At 31.3% G+C, this 25,139-nt stretch overlaps 3 protein-coding genes across 4 annotated transcripts; 2 read left to right on the forward strand and 1 right to left on the reverse strand.

The window, feature by feature from the left end:
* Window positions 1-254: 254 nt before the first annotated feature.
* Window positions 255-5,460, reverse strand: LOC137816481 (uncharacterized). Its single transcript, XM_068619630.1, has 7 exons — window positions 4,874-5,460; window positions 4,597-4,685; window positions 4,349-4,508; window positions 2,094-2,189; window positions 1,836-1,958; window positions 1,360-1,622; window positions 255-868 (listed from the first exon to the last, which is right to left on the reverse strand). The coding sequence occupies exons 1-7, from the start codon at window positions 5,277-5,279 to the stop codon at window positions 758-760; spliced, it is 1,248 nt and encodes a 415-aa protein (XP_068475731.1). The 5' UTR covers window positions 5,280-5,460; the 3' UTR covers window positions 255-757.
* Window positions 5,461-9,684: 4,224 nt separating this feature from the next.
* On the forward strand, window positions 9,685-13,624 carry LOC137816487 (origin of replication complex subunit 2). Of its 2 annotated transcripts, XM_068619640.1 has the most exons (7): window positions 9,710-9,944; window positions 10,033-10,139; window positions 10,237-10,369; window positions 11,062-11,356; window positions 12,256-12,480; window positions 12,558-12,778; window positions 13,200-13,624. In XM_068619640.1, the coding sequence occupies exons 1-6, from the start codon at window positions 9,804-9,806 to the stop codon at window positions 12,752-12,754; spliced, it is 1,098 nt and encodes a 365-aa protein (XP_068475741.1). In that variant the 5' UTR covers window positions 9,710-9,803; the 3' UTR covers window positions 12,755-12,778; window positions 13,200-13,624. The 2 variants fall into 2 exon arrangements, with proteins under 2 accessions (XP_068475740.1, XP_068475741.1); XM_068619639.1 differs by lacking the exon at window positions 13,200-13,624 and having other exon boundaries at window positions 9,685-9,944; window positions 12,558-13,060.
* A 4,885-nt stretch (window positions 13,625-18,509) lies between these two features.
* LOC137816488 (probable protein phosphatase 2C 12) lies at window positions 18,510-23,393 on the forward strand. Its single transcript, XM_068619641.1, has 10 exons — window positions 18,510-18,719; window positions 19,093-19,437; window positions 19,957-20,128; window positions 20,794-20,947; window positions 21,038-21,101; window positions 21,536-21,643; window positions 21,954-22,079; window positions 22,278-22,510; window positions 22,597-22,796; window positions 22,883-23,393. The coding sequence occupies exons 2-10, from the start codon at window positions 19,240-19,242 to the stop codon at window positions 22,909-22,911; spliced, it is 1,284 nt and encodes a 427-aa protein (XP_068475742.1). The 5' UTR covers window positions 18,510-18,719; window positions 19,093-19,239; the 3' UTR covers window positions 22,912-23,393.
* Window positions 23,394-25,139: the final 1,746 nt, after the last annotated feature.

Raw genomic sequence — 25,139 nt, forward strand, 5'->3', positions numbered from 1 at the left:
CTTGGTTTGAATAAATTTATCAATAAACCCCCTTTTTCAATGTTCTATTTTATTACTTTCTTTCTTCATAGAGCAAATATATGTGTGTAAACTATTTAAAGAGTAAAAGACAAATGAATATAATTGATACCAAAAAAAAGTAATTAACATGACTTGAAATTGGAACTGACAAATTAAAAAATAATCAGACAATGTTCTATTTATATATTCACATGCATGCACTATGATTATAATGGATCAAATGGAAGACAGAGAAGAGACAAAGGATTTTGATGATCACCATGAACATGAACATGAACAACATTATAAATCCCAGATACAAGTGAATTATGATTTCAGCTACCTCACAACAAAACAATTTCCTAATCAGTTAGTGCATGTTAGCTTCACCTTTTGGTGAAGACTTAACACGAAAACAACACTTCCCATAGCACTTTCAAAGGAACCAAATACTTGACCAATAATCTACAACTCATCATCCAACACTTTCCAACACACCCTTTTGTGGTTACAGATCTCATTACATAATCTAAGACTCTAATAATTGAAACAAACAAATCAAATTCACCCCACCTCAGTCTTAGACCGGTCTTGAGGGAAAAAATTTTGATCCCCATTTCAACCATTGATGATAAAGGCATAAACATGAAGAACAAACAGTACAATCCACAAAGCATGTCAAATCCAGCTTTGCTTGTCTGCAATCTACAAGGTAGGTCTGCACTCTATTTGATCATGTTATCTTTAATTGTTCATCTCATGTGCTGACAATTCCAGAGGCCCACGGGACGACCAATGGTGCGGAGGGGCGCAAATTTCGATACCATTCAGGATACTTATCCTTAAAGTTTAGTTTGGGTTTCTCTGCCTGTGTTCAAAATACCAAGTATGTAAACCAGAAGGGGTGAAAGGAAAAAAAAATATACACAACTAGATTAATCAATCAGAAGTCATCCTTAGAAAACTTTTAAGATAATTATCATAAAAGTTAACATACTTATCATATGAGAAAATTTACTGTGAAAAACTATTACAATATGAGTGCATTTTACTTAAATTATTTTTATTTGAAGACTAAATTGTCCAAGCACAGGTAGTAGAAAGCATTTTGTATACCCTCATTTAATCACAAATGCAATGTAAGGTGACTTTGTTGCCTTATACATCAACTACTTTAAAAGTTAAATTTATCATGGTTAACGACATAAAAGTTTACTCTGAGAGTGCATAGAAGTTAAACTTCTATTTGAAATTCAAGAGCATTTTGTAAGATCCCACTGAAAATAAAGTACCAAAGGCTATTAAGCATTATGTAAAGAGGAGAAAAGTAGTGAATCACATTCATATGTTGCAACTTACATATTTCAGCCAGCATTCCTGATATTTGTGCTGATAGATATCTGGTGAATGACACCCAAATTGTGATGGGCAATAAACCCAAATATTGCATTTCTTTTCGTCTTTTTTGGCATGTTTAGCATGGTCCAAGCAAGCCTGACAGCAATCAGCTGCACTATCTTTGTGATGAGTAAGACCCCATCTCACCGCAACGCCACCATAATCCGTATGAAGTTCGGCATTGCATTGAGGTGGAAGGGGCCTGCCAGGAAGAACTTCCTCCTCTGAAGAGAGTGTAGACTTAGTACATATAGAAATTAACTTTCTGCATGGAAAAATATGTACACATTTCCAGATTCTAACAAAGTGCACGCATGATAAGTTGTTAACAGAATCTAGTTAAACCACTTTAAGTGATGAATTATAACTGTATAAGGATTACGGCGAAACTGAAAAATTAGAAAAGATGGGGGGAAATTTTTTGACCAAACTATTACCTATCTCTGACTCGCCCTCAGGTTTGTCATTATGTTCTTCATTACCAACCTCAAATGGTATCCAAAGGCCAATTTCTTCAGAAACCACAGTCCAATCAGTCCCCAAAGCTCTTAGTAGCATTCCTGCGAAATTGAAAAAAAAATCGATACAAAGATATAAAAAGCATTCATTGGTAATGTGCAAAAAGACAAACTTCACCTAAATGTGTCAGCAACCCATTTAACTGGCAAAGCAGAGCATAATGTTTTTGTTCATACCTGCCTCTTCATGTGGAATGATTGAGTTGGAAGTCCCTTTGACAATAGCCAACTTGACTTCTTCCAATTTTTGTTTGCGCCAACTTTCAACTGCTTCTGTATAAGTTAATGTTAAAAATATATCAGCAATAAAATATCTTCCATTTTGGACAAAATTATCATTTACACAACAATTTGATTTGAAATGAACTTCAAATACAAAAGATGAACCCCATTCTAAGGCAGAATTTGACCATATGACAGTAAAAGAAATGATTAGTTATGCAATAAAATAATCAAAATACAAACATACACATATTTGGAAAAAATTATATAAAACATCTCAATACAACAAAATGAAAGATTTCCTTTTCTTATTTTTTTATTCTGGTCCAACACCAAACACTGTTGTCTATGGGTGGATACAGTAGGAAACCAAAAGGGGGGGTTTCACCTTCAACACCATGAACACAATAATTTATGAATGGATTCATCCGTACAAAATAGTATGGGAAAAGAAACAGTTATACAGGCCTCCTGCAATAAGCTATAAAATGTTTTATATCCTCCACTTCCCAAACCCCAAAAGAAATGATAGATCCAAATAGCCCAACAGTTCCAGATAAAAGCTTTGACTAAACATCCTAAAGCCAAAAACATTCACTATGTTAAGACTTAAGCACAAGAGGAAAGCTCAATCCAAAAACTAATCCATTAGGTGGAGAGTAGGCTAAAATACTACATCAAGTAGTTCATCTTACTCGATGTAAGACTAGACTACTAACATTGTCACCCCCTTTCAAAGGCTCCACTCTATCAACATTGACCTAGTGGTAACTCCCTTTTCTCTTTGACGAATTTACTCATCTACCAGTATTTAGTTTGCACCTTAATGCAGCCAACAAGTTACTCTTTCTATGACCAAACTCAACAAAAGTACAAATTATTAGGACTTAAGCACAAGAGGAGAGTCCAACCCAAAAGACTAGTCTTATTAGATGAGAGGGTCTCACGGCTTAAGTATCACATCAGGTAACTTATCCTACTCAATGTGAGTCTCCTAACATATTACCAACCTAAAAAATTTCACACCCTCCTTCACATTCTAACTACTTAGCTAATACACTTGTTCATCTCTCAACCTTTACCCGTGCATGGTGATCTTTAACTTTTGTTTCAACATTATTTCGTGGAAAGATTAAATTTAATTGAATAGCATGATCTAATCTGGTCCCAAAAAATCCCTGTTATTTACACACAACACAAGAAAACAAATTTTGAATAATTCAGTTCATCAATCATCATCATTTCTCTAAATAAAACATGAAACTACTGAATAATTTCGTTCTTTCAAAAATCAAATGCATAATGAAGTTTTTGGACATTCATTAGTGTTAAAGATGTCCCATACCAAATTATGTCCTTACCCCTTCAGCTAGATTTTAAGTTTGATATTGCATACTATCCAAATGAATAAATTCATTTTCTTAACAACTATTTTTAAAATTTTGCGTTGAGATTATCTAAACAGGTTTTCAAAGGGAGTAGAAGAGTAATTGCCAACTTCATACATTATGTTATCCTTACGTATTTGAAAAACTTTGAAAGCTATTGTCCCTTCAGGTCATAAGATGGGTCGAGCATGCAACAAATTGCCATGGCAATGTCATTTGTAACATAAGGTTAATAATTGCTTAATCATGAAACCCAATAAAATATCTAATAGTGTAGAACAACTAAATTCTCTCCCGTCCTACACAACCAATATTTGGATTAGGACCAAAATTAATAGAATCCAAATGGTCTCTTTCTAAGTTAAAGATTGAAAAAAGTAGGGGAAAAACGGATGGCGAATAATAAAATCAAAGCAATTTCCTAAGCAACGTTAAAACAGAACAAAAAATTGACAAGCATGTCTTCTAATTGTGACTTGAACCATGATTTAAAGAAAGAAATTTGTACAGTCCATCTTATATTTCAAACATCAAAATTCTAGTTTCCTCATTGAACAACAAAATACATACTATATGACTGACCAGCAAGAAACAAACATTTAAATAAAAGTAAACATCTATTAACGCATCATATCTAAGAAAATTCAAGTTTAGTCCAGAACTTTTAACATTGCAGCAGTTATACATGCAAGGGGCGATAAAAAAAACTCTATGTTTTAAGGACAGCAAAAGGACAAAACTAGTGTTTATGATCCTATTCCTCTTGCCTCACATAGCAACAACATTGATTCTAACAAGAATTTCTTATCAGCAAACGCTCACCTCGCTCCTTAGCCATGACCTGGGGGTGGGAGACATTTATGCTGCTTCCCTTCAAGCTACCTAGTTTCTGCATAACCTCATCAATTATTTTCTGTTTCAAATGCCGTGGCAACTTAACCACCACATCTTCTCTTGAAAACTCACCTTCAAATTCCTTCACCTATTTGCACAAGTTTCACAACATCAACTAGAGGTTAACTTCAGCAAAAAATGTTTGCTCAAGGCAAGGATAACAAAACGGTTCATACCAGTTTCATTAACTCAGCCGGTTTGTAATCCTTCCTGATTCGATTAGACTCTTCCATCTTTTGAATCTGATCTGGCTTATACACCACAACTGAAAACACAAACGAAATTAAGAACAAAAAGTGTTGAAAAAAGAAATTGAACATTTTCCTGTCTCGAACAAAAGACCCTTTTAGGGTGGTTCAAAATTTTCCATAAAGGATAAACTTTTTGCCACCCTTTTTTGTGTTATCAGGGAAACAGAAAGAAAAACATCCTGAAAAGATTGACATGACTTACTGTTTCGTGCAACGCTACCAGAGTAGATATAAAGAGAAGCATAGAGACAGCGAAGAGAGTAGAGAGCAACAACAATGTTGAAAAAGCAAACTAGAAGAGTTATTTTCTTGTAGGAACAATTCCAGTTCCCTCTGTTCAGAAGTTGAAGCCTCCACTCCCCTCTCGCCATTTCCCTCCCTTTCTCTTCTTTTCCCCCTCTATCCTCATCCCACCATTGCCCACTTTCTCTTTCCGAATCAAAACCAGAAAAAGGTTGCCCCTTTGGCAAGATTTCGCGACCCCAGAATCGAATTAGATCGTGAGTGCCTAGTTTTGTTGTGGGGGTTGAAGCATTGAGACAGAACCGGTCGGGTGCTAACTTACGCTTTGTGGTCAGGGAATGGTGGGAATTGGTCGGATCAGTCATTCATTTCGGTGGTTCCCCTCATCATTCATGGTGGACCTGCTGCTCCTGCTAAGGTGCACACCGATTCAAAGCACTGTGTAGTTCCTGTGCATGGCAGCTAACGTGCGCCTCTCTGTAAACATTGATGTAGTTCTGTTTCTTTCATGCTTTTCCATTTATTTTGAGCAAATCAGTTTTAATTATTATTAGATATAAAAAAAATTGTATTTGTGTTTATAGAACTGTTGTTATTGAATATAAACATCAATAAATAAAACAATTGACATCAATAGTTTATCAAAATTAATATATCCAGAAAAGTAAATAATATATTGGCTTAACTACTTGTTCTAGTTTAAATTTTTATGTGGTAATTTTTTATTTTTTAATAAATATTGTAAGCTACTTCATTTGTTTGCTTGGATGATTAATTACACATGCAGCCTAACTAAACATTAAGTAAATAATTTAAACAAAATATTAAGTGTATGTTTAATTGCCCCATCCATTTCATGGCTAATGTAATTTTCATTAACTCAAACGTTAAATTATAAAGATATACATGATTTCGGATTACTTTACAAATAATTAGTTTGAATATGTTTTTATCTGTATATGATTTCTCTGGTTTTAGTTCTTAAAATAGTTATTAGTTTTAAATATTTAACCTTTTGTAATTGTTTTCTTTTAGTCTTCATTACTAAGCTAACAAACAATAAATTAAATTTGGATATTTGGATATTTTATATGCACAATTTAATTAAGTAATATATTTATTATTTAACAAAAAATAATTAATTATATACATACATATATTAATTTTACTTTTTAAAATAATTTTTTTTTACAATTTTGTTTTATTAAAATAAACTCTTTCTTAACGAGTGTGCAATGGGCATTAAAACATGAAGAATTTAGTTACTTTCTATGTTCATCTTCATTTGATCTTGGTATTATGGTGGTAAGAAGTGACTCATTATAACTTTAAATTATATATATATATATATTATATTTTAATTAAATATTTTATGTAATTATTGTTTTTAAGTTATACTTATATATTGGAGGATTTTTCAATATAACGGTTTTTTTTTGTTATAAACAAATTTGTTCTTATTTTATCCTTATATCAATATTTTATTTTAGTTATTTTGTTATTTTATAATTACTTAAATTTAAAAATAATAATAATAATAATAAATTTGAAAGAAACTGTTTGTTGTTCTACATTTATTTGAAAAGAATGAGTCAATTAAAATTTTGAATTGAAACGGAGTTTGATGGGTAGTTACTTTAACTCCAGGGAGGCACACTGCAAAAGAAATAAAATTTTGAGAGAAGTGTGAGAAAAAGAGATTCAAACAATCAACAAAATACATCAAAAAATGAATGTAAACCACAAAAAGGTATTTTTTATTGAACCAATGTCATTATGGTTTATTTTGTTCTCATCAATCAATACAGGTTGCATAAAGTCTTATGGTTTAATTGTTAATACTCTTCATTTTTATTTCTTGTACTCTTGTTTTTCATTCATTTTCATACAACAAGTGAAGACGAAAGAAAAAGAAGATAGAGAAGCATAATATCCCAAACTGTTACTTGAATACAAAGCATTCAGATTTTTGCACAAGTACAAAGTTATCTTGACGTCATTGTTGATGTGAGCATCAACGGGGATAATGGATGTGTTTCCAATACGATATTGTTGTAGAGAAGAAAGAAGAGATTAGAAAATACATATATTTCTTAGGATTTGTTAGTGTAGTTTCCCAAACTTATACTTTTTTTTTTCTTCATTATTATATTCATTTTTTTTAAGTTTTATATTAGTTACAATTCAAGATTAGTGATTTTTAACAACGAAGCAAATGATGTAATTGATTTAATATAATTATGTTCATTGTGTTATAAATTTAAATTTGTTTAATATATTTTTTACTTAAATTTGTATCTTATATATTTACATTATTTCATTAAGCAGGTAGCAGGTAGCAGGTAGCAGGTAGCAGGTAGCAGGTAGCAGGTAGCAGGTAGCAGGTAGCAGGTAGCAGGTAGCAGGTAGCAGGTAGCAGGTAGCAGGTAGCAGGTAGCAGGTAGCAGGTAGCAGGTAGCAGGTAGCAGGTAGCAGGTAGCAGGTAGCAGGTAGCAGGTAGCAGGTAGCAGGTAGCAGGTAGCAGGTAGCAGGTAGCAGGTAGCAGGTAGCAGGTAGCAGGTAGCAGGTAGCAGGTAGCAGGTAGCAGGTAGCAGGTAGCAGGTAGCAGGTAGCAGGTAGCAGGTAGCAGGTAGCAGGTAGCAGGTAGCAGGTAGCAGGTAGCAGGTAGCAGGTAGCAGGTAGCAGGTAGCAGGTAGCAGGTAGCAGGTATGGCCAATAAAAGTGCAATATCAATTAGTATTTGCAAATAAGTGGTGGATGCTGAGGTAGAGTTGTTGCATTCACCTATGTGTGTTTATAACCAATTAGGAGATTCGTGTTTTGTCTAAACAAATTAATTGGACGATTATGTCACGGTACCTGAATTGCATACATATATTTTATTCATTAAATAAGAAAATCATATTTAAGTTCCTTGCATTCAATTGAAGATAATTTGACTATGATTCTTATTTGATGTTTCCCATATCTCTAATAATAATTTTTTTTCTCTTTACTACAATTCATTTTAATCTATACTTTTACATTCCATTTCATCCATTTTTAATTCATTTCAATTTGAGTTTACCTCAATTGTAATTTCAATTTTAACTACGCTCTATTTTTTATTATAAGTTCTTATAGCTTCAATGGTTATATTTAGATATACTTTCTCTTTACAATTTTATTGATTTTTACTTAAAAGAATTCTATTGTTCCCTTTTACAATTTTTGTCATTTATATTTTTTTGCAGTTTTACATTTATTTTATTTATAATTTCAACACTTTTACATTTTTGTCATTTATAATTTGATTAGACCCTAAATTTTTTATTGTCAAAACTACTAGATAGTCTAATAGATGATTGTCGGTTAGACAATCTGATAGTTACACTTGATTTTATAATTATTAAATTCATTTGTTTTAGTCACTGCTTTAAATTTTTAATTTGCTTTTACATTCATATTGTTGTTTAGGGTTTAAATTATAGTTTAAATTATGTTTTTACATTCATTGCTTTGTAATTTTTATTGTTTACAATTTCTGCATTTTTACTGTCATTTACTATTTATTAAATGTTAAAATTTTTATTATCAAAACTAGACAATCCATTTTTATATAATGTTATTTTTTTTATAAAACTTTTTAGATATCATTTAACTTGACATCTTCCAATAACAAAAATCTTAATCATATAAAAAAAAATATTATTAAAAAAAACTAAAATTTTGATTATCAAAACTACTAAAAAAATCCAATAAACAATTATCATTTAGAAAATATGTTAATTACATCTAATTTTTATAATTCTTCAACACATATATCAATAAATTTATATAATATTTAAATTTATTATAAAAAATTAAGCTCAATACACATCAATCAACTATTGTCACCAACCCAACAAATGAATAAATTTTTATGTGTAATTAATATGAGCTCGTAAGTTAACCAAACAAGTTAAAATACCTCAAATATTTTTTTTACTCTGTAGAAAAATGTTTTTTTTTGGATGTTTAAATTTTTTGTCGGTTTTACATTTGAAGTATTTTATAAAATACCTCAAATTTATTGTTGAATTATGAAAAAACATTTGTCAGTTATATCTAACTTTAATGGTTAAAATATGAAAAACAACATAAAAATACATATATGTGTTTTTCTATATAAAATATATCTGTTATTTTGTGGAAAAACTGCTTATTTGATGATGGTTGTTTTATACTATTTTTAATTTTGAAAAAGTGGGTATCTTATTAAAATTAAGAAAATATAACATAAAAGCAATAAAATCCGTTTGGATAAAAGGGACTTATATTAAACTAAAAAAGATTATGATAAGAGAATGAGAATAAAAACTTATAGATTTAAATACTGCATCGTAATATTATTAAAGCATTGTAAAATACGAAATAATCTCACAAATTAAATAGAGTGAGTAATTTATGCATTTACAAGTTGGTTGAGTTTTATAAAAATTATTTTAAAATGCATACTTGTGATTAATGTTTATTCTTACATAAATTTAGTCTAGTAAAAAAATACTTGTGATTAATGTTTATTCCAATTTTTAGTTATTATTCTTACAAAAACAAACATAAATATTTTAATAGTGTCGATGTAAAAGTATGAATTAAAATTACAGTTAATATATTTATTATAAAAATAATAAATTTATCATCAGTTAATTTTGATTAAAAAACCATGGATCGCTATTTTTTAAAATTAAAAAGTTTTGTCAAAACGCTAATCGGGTTATAGGAACCGTCAATGATTTAGGGAAACCCGACCCGGTGGGATCAGATGAAATATGGCGGGAAAATCGTCTAGGGCACAAGAGCATAGAGAAGAAAGAAACTGCATCATAAATTTTCGTCAACACTGTTCCCTTTACTTTGTTGATTGAAGAATGGATACCAATGACAATTGGGACGAGGACGAGGAGGAAGAGTTCGAGTTCTCAAGAAACTATTTTCTGGCGAAGGAACTTGCTTCCTCGGCCAAGAAATCGAAGCATAAGCTAACCGACATCGACGTCGTTGATGAACAGGTATTACTCCTAATTGTAATTCTTAAAGTGATGTTCCATTCCCCTGTATTTTATTCTCTCCAATCACTGCGATTTCGCAATTTACCAGGAGTTGAGGGAAGCCGCATCGCGAATTCAACCCAAGCATGAAGACGAGATCGCTCTCTTATTGGATTCCTATAAAACCATATACCCTGAATGGCTTTTGGCGCTAAGGTTCGTTTGGATGTGGTTTTATTTTATTTTTTCCAAAAGTGCATTTATTGCGCGAAGTTTGTTTTCTTATTTTCCGGTTGTTACATGGATGATTCAGGTGTGGTTTTGGGCTTCTAATGTATGGATTTGGATCTAAGAAAGCTCTGATTGAAGATTTCGCTTCGACGGCACTGACTGAGTATTCTGTAGTTGTCATTAATGGATATCTTCAATCCATTAACTTAAAACAGGTTTGGTTTTTTCTTTCCTAACTTTTTCCATTTCTATGATATGTATGATTAGAACTCTTTCTACTATGGCAAAAAAAAGGAGAAAAGTAAAAGACCGAACTTAGGCATTGTTTGTTTACTATAAAGCAGTTTTATGTGTTGTAAAAATTTTCTGTCTCTAGAGCATATTTGCAAGCGTTTTTCTCCTTAGCCGTTTTTGTTTATTTATTTCTAAATGTCTATCTCCTGAGCACTTGAGTAGAACATGTGAAGAAAACTGAAGAAGAGGATGAGGAAATATCTTCCAGTTCTGTTTTTGTTTTTTAAAATGATTTTCAAAACTTAATACATTTTGGATGGGAGATTGATTGTTAAGTAGTGTGAAATTGCTTTATATAACATTTTTTTTAAAGTGAGAATAGAATCAAACATGCCCTTAGATTTTGTTCCTCAAGCATATTCGGAACTGTTCTTCAATTATAATTTCAGTTTCACTTTGCACAATTAAAGTTTGCATTAAAAAATAAAATAGGTTACTAAGGTAAAACTCTAAATCAAATAGGAGAACAACACCAAAATCACACAAGGAACTGCATCCAAGTTTTGTCCAATAGTAAATGTTTTGTATGAAGATGATGATTGTGATGTGCTCTAAGCATGTTCTTCTCATCGTACATCACTAATCCAGTATATATTTTCTTAAAATATATTAGGCTGTGATAGCTTTAGCTGAACTTCTGTGGGACCAAATGAAAACCAAACGAAGGGTTTTATATCGGGAATCACCGAAGAGCCAGCAGCCACTGAATTCTCAATCGATGGAAGAACTTCTTACATTATTGGATCAAGCAGAAATAGATGATGTTGATTTTTTTGTTTGTGTTGTTATTCACAATATTGATGGACCTGGATTGAGGGACTCTGAAACCCAACAGTATCTTGCTCGACTAGCTGCCTGCGCACGTATTCGGATTGTTGCCACTATTGACCACATCAATGCACCACTGTGTAAGTATAATCTGCACTGTTTCTCTGTCTTTGCAGAATGTTTTATCTCTTGTAAATTGTATTTGTGATTGTTATCTTTGGATATGCCTTAAACAAATGTATAGTTATATTGTTATTTGAAGGTTTATTTTGTTCTGCTATATAATCTATTTGTGATTCATTTTGAGTGCTTGAATAGAACTTGAAGATGCAATATGAATTTGCAATTAAAGGTATAAATGGCTTTGTAAATGAAACACTATAACCTTTTTTTATCTATGCTGCACATTCTTAGAGGTCGTCTGAGTTTCTGATCATATGTATGTTTAACTGACAATAGGACTAAGTAATATCACCCTTTCATAAAGTTGAAGAATCCAAACACTTCTTGGTCATGGAACATAAAATTGAAACTACTAATAACATGCACTTCTTTGAAGTTGTTTGTAGGAAAAAGAAAACAAACAATAAATATACAACAGCATAATTACTTACAGAACAAGCATGGTCTTGTTGTGATGCTAGTGCTGATAAAAAAATAATCAGGTAAATCAAAGTAGGAGTTCACCGTATGAGGAAAAGACGGTGAAATAACTTATGGGTTTGGTCATGTGTGAAGAGACCTGCATAAATGCTAGTAAAAAGAGTTTTTTTTTTTATTGGCACTAGTAAGAAGAGTTGATCAAGTGGAGAGTAGTCCAAAATTTAGAATCAGAGGTAGTGAAGACCAAGCAAAACTCGGTAGAAACATTGAAAAGAACTTCTTAGATCTAAATGGCCTCTTTGAAGACCTGATTCTGACATAATACAAGGCTGTTGAAAGTTCTTTTTTGTTGCTTTAGCAATAGAAATGACGGATATGTGACTGAAAGGTTTTTTTGTAGTCTATGTCTATTAACAATTTCCTCTTCTGTTGGCAGTTTGGGACAAAAAGATGGCCCACACGCAGTTCAATTGGTCCTGGTATCACGTTCCTACTTTTGCCCCTTACAAGGTTGAAGGCATGTTTTATCCTCTGATTCTTGCTCATGGCAGTGCCAGCCAAACTGTCAAAACAGCCACAATAGTTTTGCTAAGTTTGACACGTAATGCTCAGAGTGTATTTAAAGTTCTTGCTGAACATCAACTCTCTCACCCAGACGAAGGCAAGTTTCTATCATCTACTTGGATTTGTTGTTCTTTTCAAATCTAAGTTGTGTTAAATATTTCATTTATTTTACAGGAATGCCAATAAGTGATCTCTACTCAGTCTGTCGAGAACGTTTCCTTGTTAGCAGTCAAGTTACGCTGAACTCTAATCTAACTGAATTTAAAGACCATGAGCTGGTCAAGATTAAAAAGCATTCTGATGGTCAAGATTGCTTGCACATCCCACTGACAGCAGAAGCACTTCAGAAAGTTGTGTTTGAGATCAATTAGTAAATTCAAAATGAAATTGGACGGGTAAGCAAACTACTTAAATGGAAAATTTCCACAATTGGATGATAAGGAAACTCTGTTTATGAATCAATGACAACCATGGAAATTTAGGTCAAATATGTCTGTGTTCTCAAATTGAGGGTTGTAGGATTCTTGACTATGACAAGTTTTAGGTGGAGAACAAAGGTGATACTCAGGATTTGTTCTTAACTACAAAGTGGGAAAATGTATAAAAGACAATGGGTTAAATAAGTTTTTTGTTATCTCCAAATCTGGTTATATTGAATGAAATTGGTACTTCCAAAAGTTTTAGTGTTTTTTATATTCATTGTTTAATAAATTGTTATTTTTAAATTAACAATATTGACATGTTAATTTTGATAATATCTCGTATATAAATAATACAGAATTTAGAGGCTAATTTAAATCCATATTAATTTTGTAGATATCATTGAAAAACAATAACAGACAATTACAGTGAAGCTATAGCCACGTTCTCTGATGTGGTGATAAGACGTGGAATTTCAAACATAACAAGAAAAAAGGAAGGGAAAAACAAGAAACGCGTCCCATTTGTCAACCATGTTGGATGGGGCAACATGTCAAGAGAATAGAGACCATGTGTTTTCCAATCCAAATCACACATAACGTGGGAGGATGTATTCATTAATGAATTATTAATTCATGTTTTTGACACGGTCCAACCAATACCCTGCATGCCAACATAATCACTGGATTTTCATGGAAGACATGGATTACCAAACTATAGTTTGCATATTAATAAGCACAAAAAACATCATTCAAGTCCTTGGTTTTGGCTTATGATGTCTCAAGGTAGCAAAAGCAATGAATGAGGTGTAGTGAGCTGTACCCAATACGCGTATTTGAAGTTTGATAGATATATTTGATGGCAACACTTGCTTGAGAAGGTGGAAGTTTACAGCTTCCAAAAAGCACGTTCAAGTCCAAGCCTTTCTGGCTTGACTAGTTGGTGGAGCATCTTATACGCCTAAAAGTAATAAAAAAGAAGAAGAATATCATAACTTTGTGCATGTATTGGGTCTACTCTCTTCTTCTCATCCTCACTATAATGCGTTACAGAAGGATGGAATCACAAAAAATAATGTTAGGAGACAATTTTATTGCATGGTAAGCAAAAAAACACTAACATTTTCTTGGTTAATAATACCTTTTCATGGATCCTATCCTAAGTTATCTGAGATGTCATTTGTATTGACAGTCTAACTGAAATGTCGATATATAAATTATGAGTATCGTCAGTTTATCTGAGATGGTTGCATTGACAGTCTAACTGAGATGTCGATATGTGAATTCTGATATGTTGGTTGATTTCATAGTGTAATATAAAATTTTATTAGAAAAATGTGAATTTTATCGGTATAAACAATAAATAATAAAAAATACTTCTTTTTATTAGAATGAAAAAAATTATAATTATTAAAATAATTTTTTATTAAATTTTATAAAAGAATGTTCAATTTCTATTAAACAATGGAAAATACTTCTTTTTATTAGGATGAAAAAAAATTATAATTATTAAAATGATTTTTTTATTGAATTTTATAAAAGAAATTAATTTTATTTACAATCAATTTAAAAACCCTACTTTTTGGGGGCACTGTCCCTCCTCTCTAAAAAGCATAGCCATGACTGTGTGAGATGAGCCATGAGAAGTTAGTTGGTAGGTATAAAATTCAGCATCAGCACCATAAACCACGACTCCCCAAAATTAGCACTATCAAAAGCATAAAGAAACTGTAATAAAAATTTAATTGGCATAAAGAATAATATTTACAAAGTTTTTTTTTAAATTATTTTGTTAAAACATGTTGTTCAGATAGAAAATTCTAAAAGTAAAATTTATAAAGTAATTTGATTATTTAAAACTAAATAAGTTTTAAAATTTTATTTGAAATTTGAAATCCTTAGTACTCCCCCTTACTTGTATTTGATAAGAGACTTAAACCATTTTAAAAATTTAAAATTGGTAACACTTAAATAACTTAGAATTGGTCTCTCTTTCTTTTTCAAATGTTTTATTCAGATAAAATAATTAAAATATCTTATTTTGATTTTTTTTTATTTAGATAAAGCAATTGAATTTTTTTAATATAAATTTAATATTAAAAATTTCTAAACAAATAAATATTAGTCTATTTAAAATACTCCAATAATATTTAGTAATTGATTTTTTAATATTAGAATATATTTAATAATTTGAAAATACAAATATTAATATTTGTTTACATTAATATTGATCATTTACAAAAGAACCACTTAGTTATACAAATCCCAATTATAAGAGGTAACATAAAAGCGAAAATAGTGGACTATAATTTAGTCCATAATTAAAATATAAATATGTTAATCAACCTTGTGGTAGATCTTTTATTCGTTTTTTATTCAATAAGTGTGTTTCATTTAATAAATTTTTAAACATCTTACTTTAATTATATATAACATGCAAGTGATACATGCACCAAAAACATATTATAATACCCATCCACTACAATAAAATCTCAATACAATTCAAAAAAATGGAATACATGCAAGTGATACATGTATTAATTTCCTCATTGATTTTTTTTGTCTTGTTTCTTTTCCCTTTCGTGTTTTCTTAACTTATTCCTAACAAAATTCACATATAACACATTAATAAATTTAATATCTATAACTACTAACTTGATTAATCTAATGCATAACTATAGATTACATGAGACTTTTATCCAAACAAGCTCATAATGACTACTAAAAGTCAACATTTCAATAGAAAAATACAAAGGGGTAACAAAACCAAATATATAAAACTATGCTTTCAGGAACAAATTACATAAAAAAACAAACAAAATAATTAACAAGTTCAACACCTTGTTAATAAATTATTTATTTTATTAAATTTATTTAAATAGTAAAATTTAGTTAAATTACGTAAATTATCTTAGTAGTTCAGTTTAAAATTTATTTGAATAATATATTTCCATTAATAATCAATAAATTAATTTTATAAAGTAAATTAATAATAATATAAAAACATATATTTTGATTTTTAAGAATAATAAATTTTAAAACATACTCAATTTCAAGAAAATTATATATATATATATATATAAATATATATATATATATATATATATATAAATATATATATATATATATATATATATATATATATTTAATAGAGCAGGTTTATCAATCTTTAATTTATCAAGTTAACATGTTAGGTGAAATATATTGCTGCGTTAAAACACCTAACCCAATCTTAAATGAGTTTGTCCTCTTACTTTCTTTCTTTTTTTTTTTACATTTATGTCACGTTTTTTTTTTATATTTTCTTAAACTTAATTTTAATCTTGACATTGTTAACTCTACTAAAATTAAGACGTCAGTTAATTGTTTTTTTTATTGATATAAATTAGAGTTTTTTTTAGATTGAGTTTGAACAATTTTTTTTTTCTTTAATCAACACATAATCTCAACTAATATCAACTAAAGTATATAACTTATGTTTTCAAATTATTAAATATTATTTAACATTAAAATATTTTTTAGCTGATGATAACTAAGATATTATATGAAAAAAATCAACAAATTTAAGCTGTCTTATTCAAATAAAATATTTCAAAGAAAAAAAATCAAATTTATTACATTCTAATTTCTTTCTAAAATTACTCACCCAAATACACTCTTACTTAATTTTTGTTAGACGTGACAGTGATTTTTCACAATAAATTATGATACTCAAGTTAAGTAATATTATCACAGGTAATAAAAGTAATGTAATTATATATTAAATATATGTTTACTTACAAGAAATCCTCTTTAAAATACAATCTAAAAGTCCAACCCGCAAATTCTGAGTTTAAACCACAACGATTAAGCTAGAACAATGCATCACTTAATTCATATTAAATTAATTTGATAAAAAATATGAAAGATGTATAAAAAAATATATAGAAACTGAAACTAATTATTTTTTATCTTATATAGTTATGCAGTCATGTTTTGCGATTTTCTACGAATAATTACTTGGTCCAAATAGTGTGACATATAACAGAAACACAAAAGCACTTGAGTCAACGCAACAACCGTGATTATTTGTGAAGAAACTTTTTTGTAATCCGGCCAAATAAACTTTTGATGTATCCATTAATACATACTTTTGGAAGAAGGTTGTGTCTTGCATGACACCCTATGCCAAATGGATTTCTGCCAAATAAGTCCTTAACTGGCGCCAATTCGGATAGAAAACCAACAAAACACAAAGCAATCAAAAGCACGTTTTCAACCCAATTTTTTTCATTTCACTTGATTATGACCAATCACGTCAGAACCGAATGTAGGACCAATTCACCGTTCAACTGTCCAAGAACTCAGTATTACAACTTACAACAATCTAAATATTTTTTTTCCTTCACTTTAATATACACATATATAAATATGTTATGTTTAGAATTAATTAAACCAAATAAGAGAGATAACAATATTTGTAAACTTAAGGACTGAATCAAAATTATGAATTTTGTAAGAATGTATATTTTTTAAAATATAAGAAAAACTAATATCACATTTATTTTCTACTGGTCGAGTCCATACAACAGTTGGAAATTCAATACCCAGTCAGGACCGACTGACACAACTGAACTCATTATGCCTATACAAAAGATTAACAAGACTAACCAGTGGTCAAACATTAGGTAATATCCTCTTAATCATGGCCTAAAGCCTTAATTCGTTATAATAACAAATGGTTCATAATAATCATATAAATAAGCACATGTTTCGAGAATAATGTACGTTGTCATTCAGTACTAATAGTACCGAGTGTGTCGAATACCGATATCTTAATTGAGCTTTGAAATGCCTTCTGCAGGTGTCATCCAAGTTTGGAGTTTACGGGAACGAGAAGCAAAGGAGTGAAAAGAGAGTAAAGAGTCTGTTCCAAAAAAGGAGGGAGTAGTAGAAGACCAACTGAGAAAGGAGTTAATCCTTTGTTCCAACCCCGAGAACATATTTTTTTAAGAAAATGGTTAAAGACGATGTCAACTAAGGTCAATCACAAGACATGAACATAAGAAGTTTTTACTTTTTTTATTTTATTTCTACGTTACTATGTTCCACATTATAGGTATTGTCCACTTTAGAGGTCGGTGCTCCATCACGATTTTGTTATTAAAAGATGTCTCGTTGGATTGCAGGAGGAAGAAATATATATATTGTCATTGACTTAAATCTCGTTGGATTGCAGTGATGTAGGACTATATTGGTACAAAAAACAAGCATCGTCCAAGGGGAGGATTCTCCCTAATTGAGGGGCTAAGGAACCTTTTTGGCCCCACAGTGGACATCATTGTTCTGATCTCAAGGAGATAGCATCGTAAGGGTCAATCACTGCATCCGAAGTATTGTCCGTTTTAGAGGTCAGTGTTCTGTCCCGATTTTATCCTTAAAAAGCGTCTCCATGGGTTGGAGGAGAAATGAATATATAAAATGTCCTTAGTCTTAATTTTTCTGAGTAATGTAAGACTATATTAATATCGGAAACCCAAAATATATATATTAAAATTAAAATAATAAATAAAATAAATTGTTTTGAAGAATTAAAAATGATATTTGGCAAGTGCGGGGTGTGAAGGGTGGAGGAGAAAATGAATACTCCCTTATAGGCTAGCTGGCTGACAGAGCCGAGCCAAGTGAAAACGAAGCGTTTTTGCCACGTCATAGCATTATGCTTTCTGTAATTTTGATTTTCTTTAGAAATGAAATGGTTCATTTTTACGCTTTTATTTTCCCTTCTCTTCCTTTCTTTGTCTGTATCAACGAAAACCAACAATGGAATATTTGCAGGACGTTGGGATCCGTGTTTCTCGATCATACACAACAATCCAATTCAGCCTGCCTCCACATTTTCGCGCCTGAACCTCATCGCCATTTTTCCTTCTCCACTGTAAATTCTCGATTCCGATTCGCTATTCACCGATATCCTCCTTTTGCCAATTTATTTCTCCCTCATTGCCGTATTTCTATCGGCTTAATTGAATCTCTTGTTGCGTTTCTCTCTATTTGCTCCAACAACGACCAACGTTCGAAGTTATTTATTATTTATTTATGTTTTTTCATTCTTGGCGAGTGGTGTTGATATAATTGTTTTGTTACTCTCTTCGTTCTGTATGCATTGCGATCTTGATTGTAGCCACATAGGTTTTTCTGTTAATTTGCATGAAAATGTTGGATTAATTGTGATAATATGGAAATTTCCGTTAAGGTTTTGATTTAGTTGCTTATTAATTAACGCGCGTTTGTTTTGTTTCCATATTTAGGATTGCATTTAATTTCACAGAATGGAGGTTTAAAGTTGCAGGGAACGTGTTGTTGTTGTTGTTGCTGCTGCTCTTCTTCTTACAATTGTTGGTGTTGTGGTGCGGTAGAGGTATTTGGAATTTAAGGATTGAGCGGGAGCGAGAGAAATGGCTGCCAGGAGTGAACACCAAACGGTTCCTCTTTCGGTGCTCCTTAAGCGTGAATTGGCTCATGAGAAAATTGAGAATCCTGAGATTGTTCATGGTCAAGCTTGCCAAAGCAAGAAAGGGGAGGATTTAACACTGGTTAAAACAGAATGCCAAAGGATGGTGGGGGATGGGGTCTCTACATATTCAGTTTTTGGGGTATGTTTCTGACGGCTTTCCTTTCCAGATTGAATGAAATGTTTATTATATAGGATTTGAGGGTTGAAACTTGTCAGTAGATTTTAATGTGATATGTATTTTACGTTATCATTCTATGGACGGGGCATTATGAACGAGAGAGTCGTAAAAATTTCAGGCTTATGGACTGTGATTTCTTTTCGTAAATTTACTTAGAATCCAATCTGTTGTTTTTATTCTTATATTTGATCTACTTGAGTTCATGGCTAAATCAGACTGCGGAAAGACTTTAGCAAGTTACATATTATTGATTTTATTGCTATGTTGATGTGAATAGACTAATACATTTTCTAGGTGTTTTTGCCTCAGTTTTCTTTTTATTTTCAAGATTTGTTTTTGTGCAGTGATTTTAGTTTGATGACAGAAGGACTATAGCTACCCTCTGAACGCTTATAATTCTTTGAACTATCATTTATTTATTGTTATTGTTCTATTTTTTAGTTTTCCGTGGTTTCATTTTCTGATTTAGAGGTTTTACAGATGTTTGATGGACACAATGGATCTGCCGCTGCTATTTATACTAAGGAGAATCTTCTAAATAACGTTTTAAGCGCAATTCCTCCGGATCTTAACAGAGACGAGTGGATAGCAGCATTGCCCAGGGCTTTAGTTGCTGGCTTTGTAAAAACTGATAAAGATTTTCAAGAGAAAGGTATAAATTGTTAAATTCCTTTTAGTGTTTGTTTGGTCCTTTGTTAACTATTTGTTTAGGAGGGAATTCATGTACATCAACTTGAATATCAATTGTACTATCACTAAAAATATTTATACATATTTCTAACTTTTCTTTTTATCCTACATTTAAAGTTAAAATGTTAAACAATGATAAAGAAAAGCTTTGCAGATATGTACCGTGAACATGCTGACCTTATTTTGAAACCTTAGTATAAATTTCGTATTTCTAACCTTTATAAGAAGGTTTGCTATTGCTACTGGCTCTGTTTGAAACAAAGTTATCATAATCTAGCCCATGATAGGTGCAATTTGTGCAGTTTCATACTTTCTTGATTAAAGTTAGTTAAGTGTGTAGTTACCTTTCTAAAAAATATTTACATAATTCCCCATTTTGGAATTTATTTTAATGATTTTTGCTTAGTTTCAGCTTGAGATTCTAGAATTTAACATACTGGATTCATTTACTGCTTTTGTAACATATTTCCTAAGGGTTTTTTCACCTAGCTCTTGTTGGGGTGGGGGGTTTAATATTAGATTCTTGATAAAGAATATCAATTACTAATAAAAGTTATTAATATGATGAGGTCCTGAGCTTGACTGATGATAGTATTTATTTGTTTTTGCTATTTTTTGTTTTTTCAGGACAAAAATCTGGAACAACTGTCACCTTTGTGATTATAGAAGGTTGGGTTGTAACAGTGGCATCAGTTGGCGATTCCCGTTGTGTACTTGAATCTTCTGATGGTGAGATTTATTACTTGTCTGCAGATCACAGGCTAGACACGAATGAAGAGGAGTACGTTGTTAATTGAATGTCTTTTCCTTTTCAACAACGATTTGGAATTTCTGTTATAACACAGACTTACCCTTCTTTTACTTACATCAGAAGGGTGCGAATCACCTCTAGCGGTGGTGAAGTTGGTCGGCTAAATACAGGGGGAGGTGCAGAGGTACATTCCCTTTTAATCATGAGCCCTTTTAACTTAAGTGGTATTTACTTCGTAACAAGCTTCAACTACACTTCCTATGGCCACAAAATAAGATAGAGAACGGCGTGTTTTTTATGTGATTCCTTATAATACTTTTATTTTTGGTACCTATACTTTGCCCAATTACACTACATACACAGAGATTAAGAAGTAAACTAGACGAATCACATCATGGAGAACTGAGAGGCGAGGGTACTTTTGTTGATAACATTAGGTGATAAGACCATATCAACATAAAAGCATAGTGCACTTTGCATTTCATTAGAACTTTTACAATTAAAGGACACTGTTGTTTAGATTTTGTACTATACAGACCATATTTGTTGTCTACCAATATTCTTTGTAAAAAATGTTTGTCATACCAATATGCCTGACTAGATTAACTTATATTTTAGGTTGGTCCTTTGAGATGTTGGCCCGGTGGCTTGTGTCTCTCGCGATCTATTGGAGATATGGATGTTGGTGAATTTATTGTCCCTGTACCGCATGTAAAGCAAGTGAAGGTTAGTCACCACTCTACGTCACTTAAAGCCGTTTCTTTTGTTGATTAGTAACTTTTCTCTTGCACACTTTTTGCTTTACATAGTTCCTTTATCTTCCTCTGTTTGATTCTACACGGATTTTCACATCTCTTCTAAGCAAGTATTTCTGCCATCTGCATGATGGTTCAGGATATTGTGTGGATCAAATTATTAGATTCATTTGTTGTGAATTTATCTTTTGTGTCCATGTAATCCATTAGTCTCTCTTTTTTTAAATGAAGAATTTAATTTCTTCCTTTTTCTCTCCCATTTTTTTTTAATCTTTATTTAGTTGCCCACTGCTGGAGGCCGGCTTGTTATCTGCAGTGATGGTGTTTGGGATTCTCTACCTGCAGAAGTAGCCCTTGATTGTTGTCGTGGCATGTCACCTGATGCCGCAGCACCGCATATTGTTAAAGTGAGATTAATGTACAAATTTTGAATCATTTTGTTTCCTGGGGCTGTTTTCATGTTTGGTGTAATAGTAATCATCTGGACTCAAACATCATAAGATACATTGTTTGCAGATTTAGATTTTCTTAGCTTCTCTTGATAACTGTTATATGGTGCCAGTAGTTATGTTTTTGTGCCGTTTGTACCCTCTCTCTATCTTTAGGAAGCTGTACAAGCAAAGGGACTTAGAGATGATACAACCTGCATCGTTGTTGATATATTACATCTGGAGAAGCCATCTGTTTCTGCACAAACAAGGAGGCCGGTAAAAGGAATGCTCAAGTCCATGTTTCGTAAAAAGTCTTCTGAATCATCTTCTTGTCACGACAAAGAGTACGCTGAGCCAGATGTTGTGGAGGAATTGTATGAAGAAGGATCTGCCATGCTTTCTGAGAGGTCTACTTTTGTAACAACTCGTCTAAGTTTAACCACTTGCTCTCTAGTTTTTTCTCCTGACAGTAAAATGTTCGTCTAAATCGCAGGTTCGATACTAAATATCCAGTCTGCAACATGTTTAAGTTGTTTATGTGTGCAGTATGCCAAGTAGAGATAAAACCTGGAGAGGGCATTTCAATACATGAGGGTGCATCCAATTCTACAAAATTTCGTCCCTGGGACGGACCTTTCCTGTGCTCAAGTTGCCAAGAGAAGAAAGAAGCCATGGAAGGGAAAAGATCATTAGGTGTTTTGATAACCCTTCGTTGTTGGCCATCTTCCTTTGATAGATGTGTCCATAATATAACCCGATATTTTTTATTCTGATTTCAGGTAGACTTAGCAGTGGAAGTGACGACTGAACTCTCATGTATATTTGCATTTTGAGAGTGATAAAAATTGTGAATATGATGGCAAGGTCAAACATCCAAGCAACAAAGATTCCCTTCTATTAGCACAGGGGCTTTATGGATATAATTTGGAATTCCAAATGAAAATGCATATGAAAACCAATTGCATCCCCTTAGAAGATTCTTGACTTGGAAGTATGAAATAGCAACAACCAAGTGTTGTGAAGGGTTGTGTTAAATGTGGCAGTCACACCAAGCTGTCCGAGGTAATGCATTCTTTTTTATATCGTTTTTTTGGGATCCTTTCATTTGTATACGGGTCTATTGGAATCACTATTGACCTTTAATGAAAGTAGCCTTTGTTATTGTAATGTAATATAGGAAGTTTAATTAGAATTCATGGAATCAATTTACTGTAGGCTAGATGTGTGTTTAAGCCTATTGAATGATTTGTTCCTTCATCATTCTATTGACATTTCCTTTTGCCATACCAACATTAGGTCTTTTGTAACAGATTGTTAGCTAGAAGTATCCCTTACCTTCTTCAATCCCCCTACCCCTCTCCTAAAGTCTCCCAAAAAAAAGAGGGAACAAAAACACATTAGTACATTACACATTTACACCCCACCCAACTTTTTTTTTCTTTTTCTATTAGATGTATGAGCATCATTGCACGCATTTGAACACCCTATCCTTGAAAAATGTTTAACCGTTTCCCCAAAATAGATGCTATCATGTTTTTACTACTATTGTGTCTTTTACGACAATTCTTTTTCGGAGCATTAGACCCAAAAATAAGAGCAATTTGTTTACTATTATGCTCTAGTTTGTTTAAAATCTTACACATTTTCTTAGTTTTAAAAATATACTATCACATTTTTTTTACATTGCGTTGTCCATTTACTCATTTTAAGTTTTAAAACTACTACACTTATACACATAAGAGAAAGACAATTGTAAATGTAAAAAAGAAAGAAAGATGTAAGCATAATTTGAAATTTATTTAAGAAATACCATTGTAATTTACCCAATTATTAAGCAAAAGCTATGATCCAACAAGTAACTATACATACCTATATTGATTTTAAAGGTCTACATGATAAAGACTCACGAGTTTGAACATGATCATTCAGAAAGGCAACTAAAACACACCATCTATGAAGAATAGTGACTCCTAGCTATTGAGTTTTGCTATCTGTCAAAAAGACAATTATTTAGAAAAGCAATTGAGAATTTGATATTGATCTAAGAATCAATTTAACCTGTTAATTGTTATTGATTTGCAATAAGTCCAATGAATGAAGAAATGATAATTTCTTGATGATTTCTGACAATCAATCTTTCCACTGATTAGTCCCTGTAATTTTATCAATTTTTTTTAATTTAGTCCTTATAGTTTGAAACGTTTTAACAAAGATTTCAACTTTATCAATTATATCATTCAAAATTAACACAAGTGAGTATTAAGATATTTTTAAAAGTGAGTATTAAGATATTTTTTTTTCATGATTTAATGTTTATATTGATTTTTTATTTTATTTAAATATATTATATTTTTTCACTCACAAATTGAAAATATTTAAGGTTGCTAGTCCAAAAAAATCCCTAAATTATATTTGTTTTTGTTTGGATGAAATCTTAAAGTTAAATTTTCGTTCAAAACAATACTACAATAAAAAATTCTAAAATCTAAGACTAAACAATACAAAATAGTATTAAGAAAAGTGTGAATATAAAACCAAGAAAACCAAATAATAATTTAAAAAATGTGAAGAAAATCACCATTGAATTAATATAAGCAAATGAAGGAATGGTTTTCCATTTTAAAGTATTTAGGTTGAAGACATGAGGGTAAAGGACTATTATATTTGTCTTATGTTTCCATTTTTCTCACTCTTTAAATTTTTTAAATGACATAATATTTTGGCAAGAAGCAAATAATGGCCCCATGATTAAGATGCTCACCTAAAACCATTCATAATTTTTTTTTATATGTTTGCTTCAAGTGTGTCTAAGTCCACAATGCACACCTAAGTCGTCTTCTTCTTCTTCTTTCCTTTTCTTTTCTGCATTTTCATTTTTCATTATCTTTCTGTGTCCTTCCCAGTCAATGTAGGGCCATAGACACACGAGCACACACAAATTTCACCCTCATTCACATGCCCACTTTTTCATAAACTACACCCTTCATTAACAAAAAGCAAAACTACTAACAAAATTCAATATAATAATAATAAATT

This window comes from Phaseolus vulgaris, chromosome 1, assembly GCF_000499845.2.
Source record: "Phaseolus vulgaris cultivar G19833 chromosome 1, P. vulgaris v2.0, whole genome shotgun sequence".
In the NCBI taxonomy this organism is placed as follows: domain Eukaryota; kingdom Viridiplantae; phylum Streptophyta; class Magnoliopsida; order Fabales; family Fabaceae; genus Phaseolus; species Phaseolus vulgaris.

Excerpts from the sequence above, each read along its gene's own strand:
- LOC137816481 (XM_068619630.1), bottom strand. The coding sequence starts at position 5,279 with ATGACTGATCCGACCAATTCCCACCATTCCCTGACCACAAAGCGTAAG. Across the intron at positions 1,959-2,093 it reads CATTCCACATGAAGAGGCAG|GAATGCTACTAAGAGCTTTG; the intron begins GTATGAACAAAA and ends TCAATTTCGCAG. Across the intron at positions 1,623-1,835 it reads TGAGGGCGAGTCAGAGATAG|AGGAGGAAGTTCTTCCTGGC; the intron begins GTAATAGTTTGG and ends CACTCTCTTCAG.
- LOC137816488 (XM_068619641.1), top strand. The coding sequence starts at position 19,240 with ATGGCTGCCAGGAGTGAACACCAAACGGTTCCTCTTTCGGTGCTCCTT. Across the intron at positions 21,644-21,953 it reads CGCATGTAAAGCAAGTGAAG|TTGCCCACTGCTGGAGGCCG; the intron begins GTTAGTCACCAC and ends ATCTTTATTTAG. Across the intron at positions 22,511-22,596 it reads TCTGCCATGCTTTCTGAGAG|GTTCGATACTAAATATCCAG; the intron begins GTCTACTTTTGT and ends TCTAAATCGCAG.
- LOC137816487 (XM_068619639.1), top strand. The coding sequence starts at position 9,804 with ATGGATACCAATGACAATTGGGACGAGGACGAGGAGGAAGAGTTCGAG. Across the intron at positions 9,945-10,032 it reads TCGACGTCGTTGATGAACAG|GAGTTGAGGGAAGCCGCATC; the intron begins GTATTACTCCTA and ends GCAATTTACCAG. Across the intron at positions 11,357-12,255 it reads CCACATCAATGCACCACTGT|TTTGGGACAAAAAGATGGCC; the intron begins GTAAGTATAATC and ends TTCTGTTGGCAG.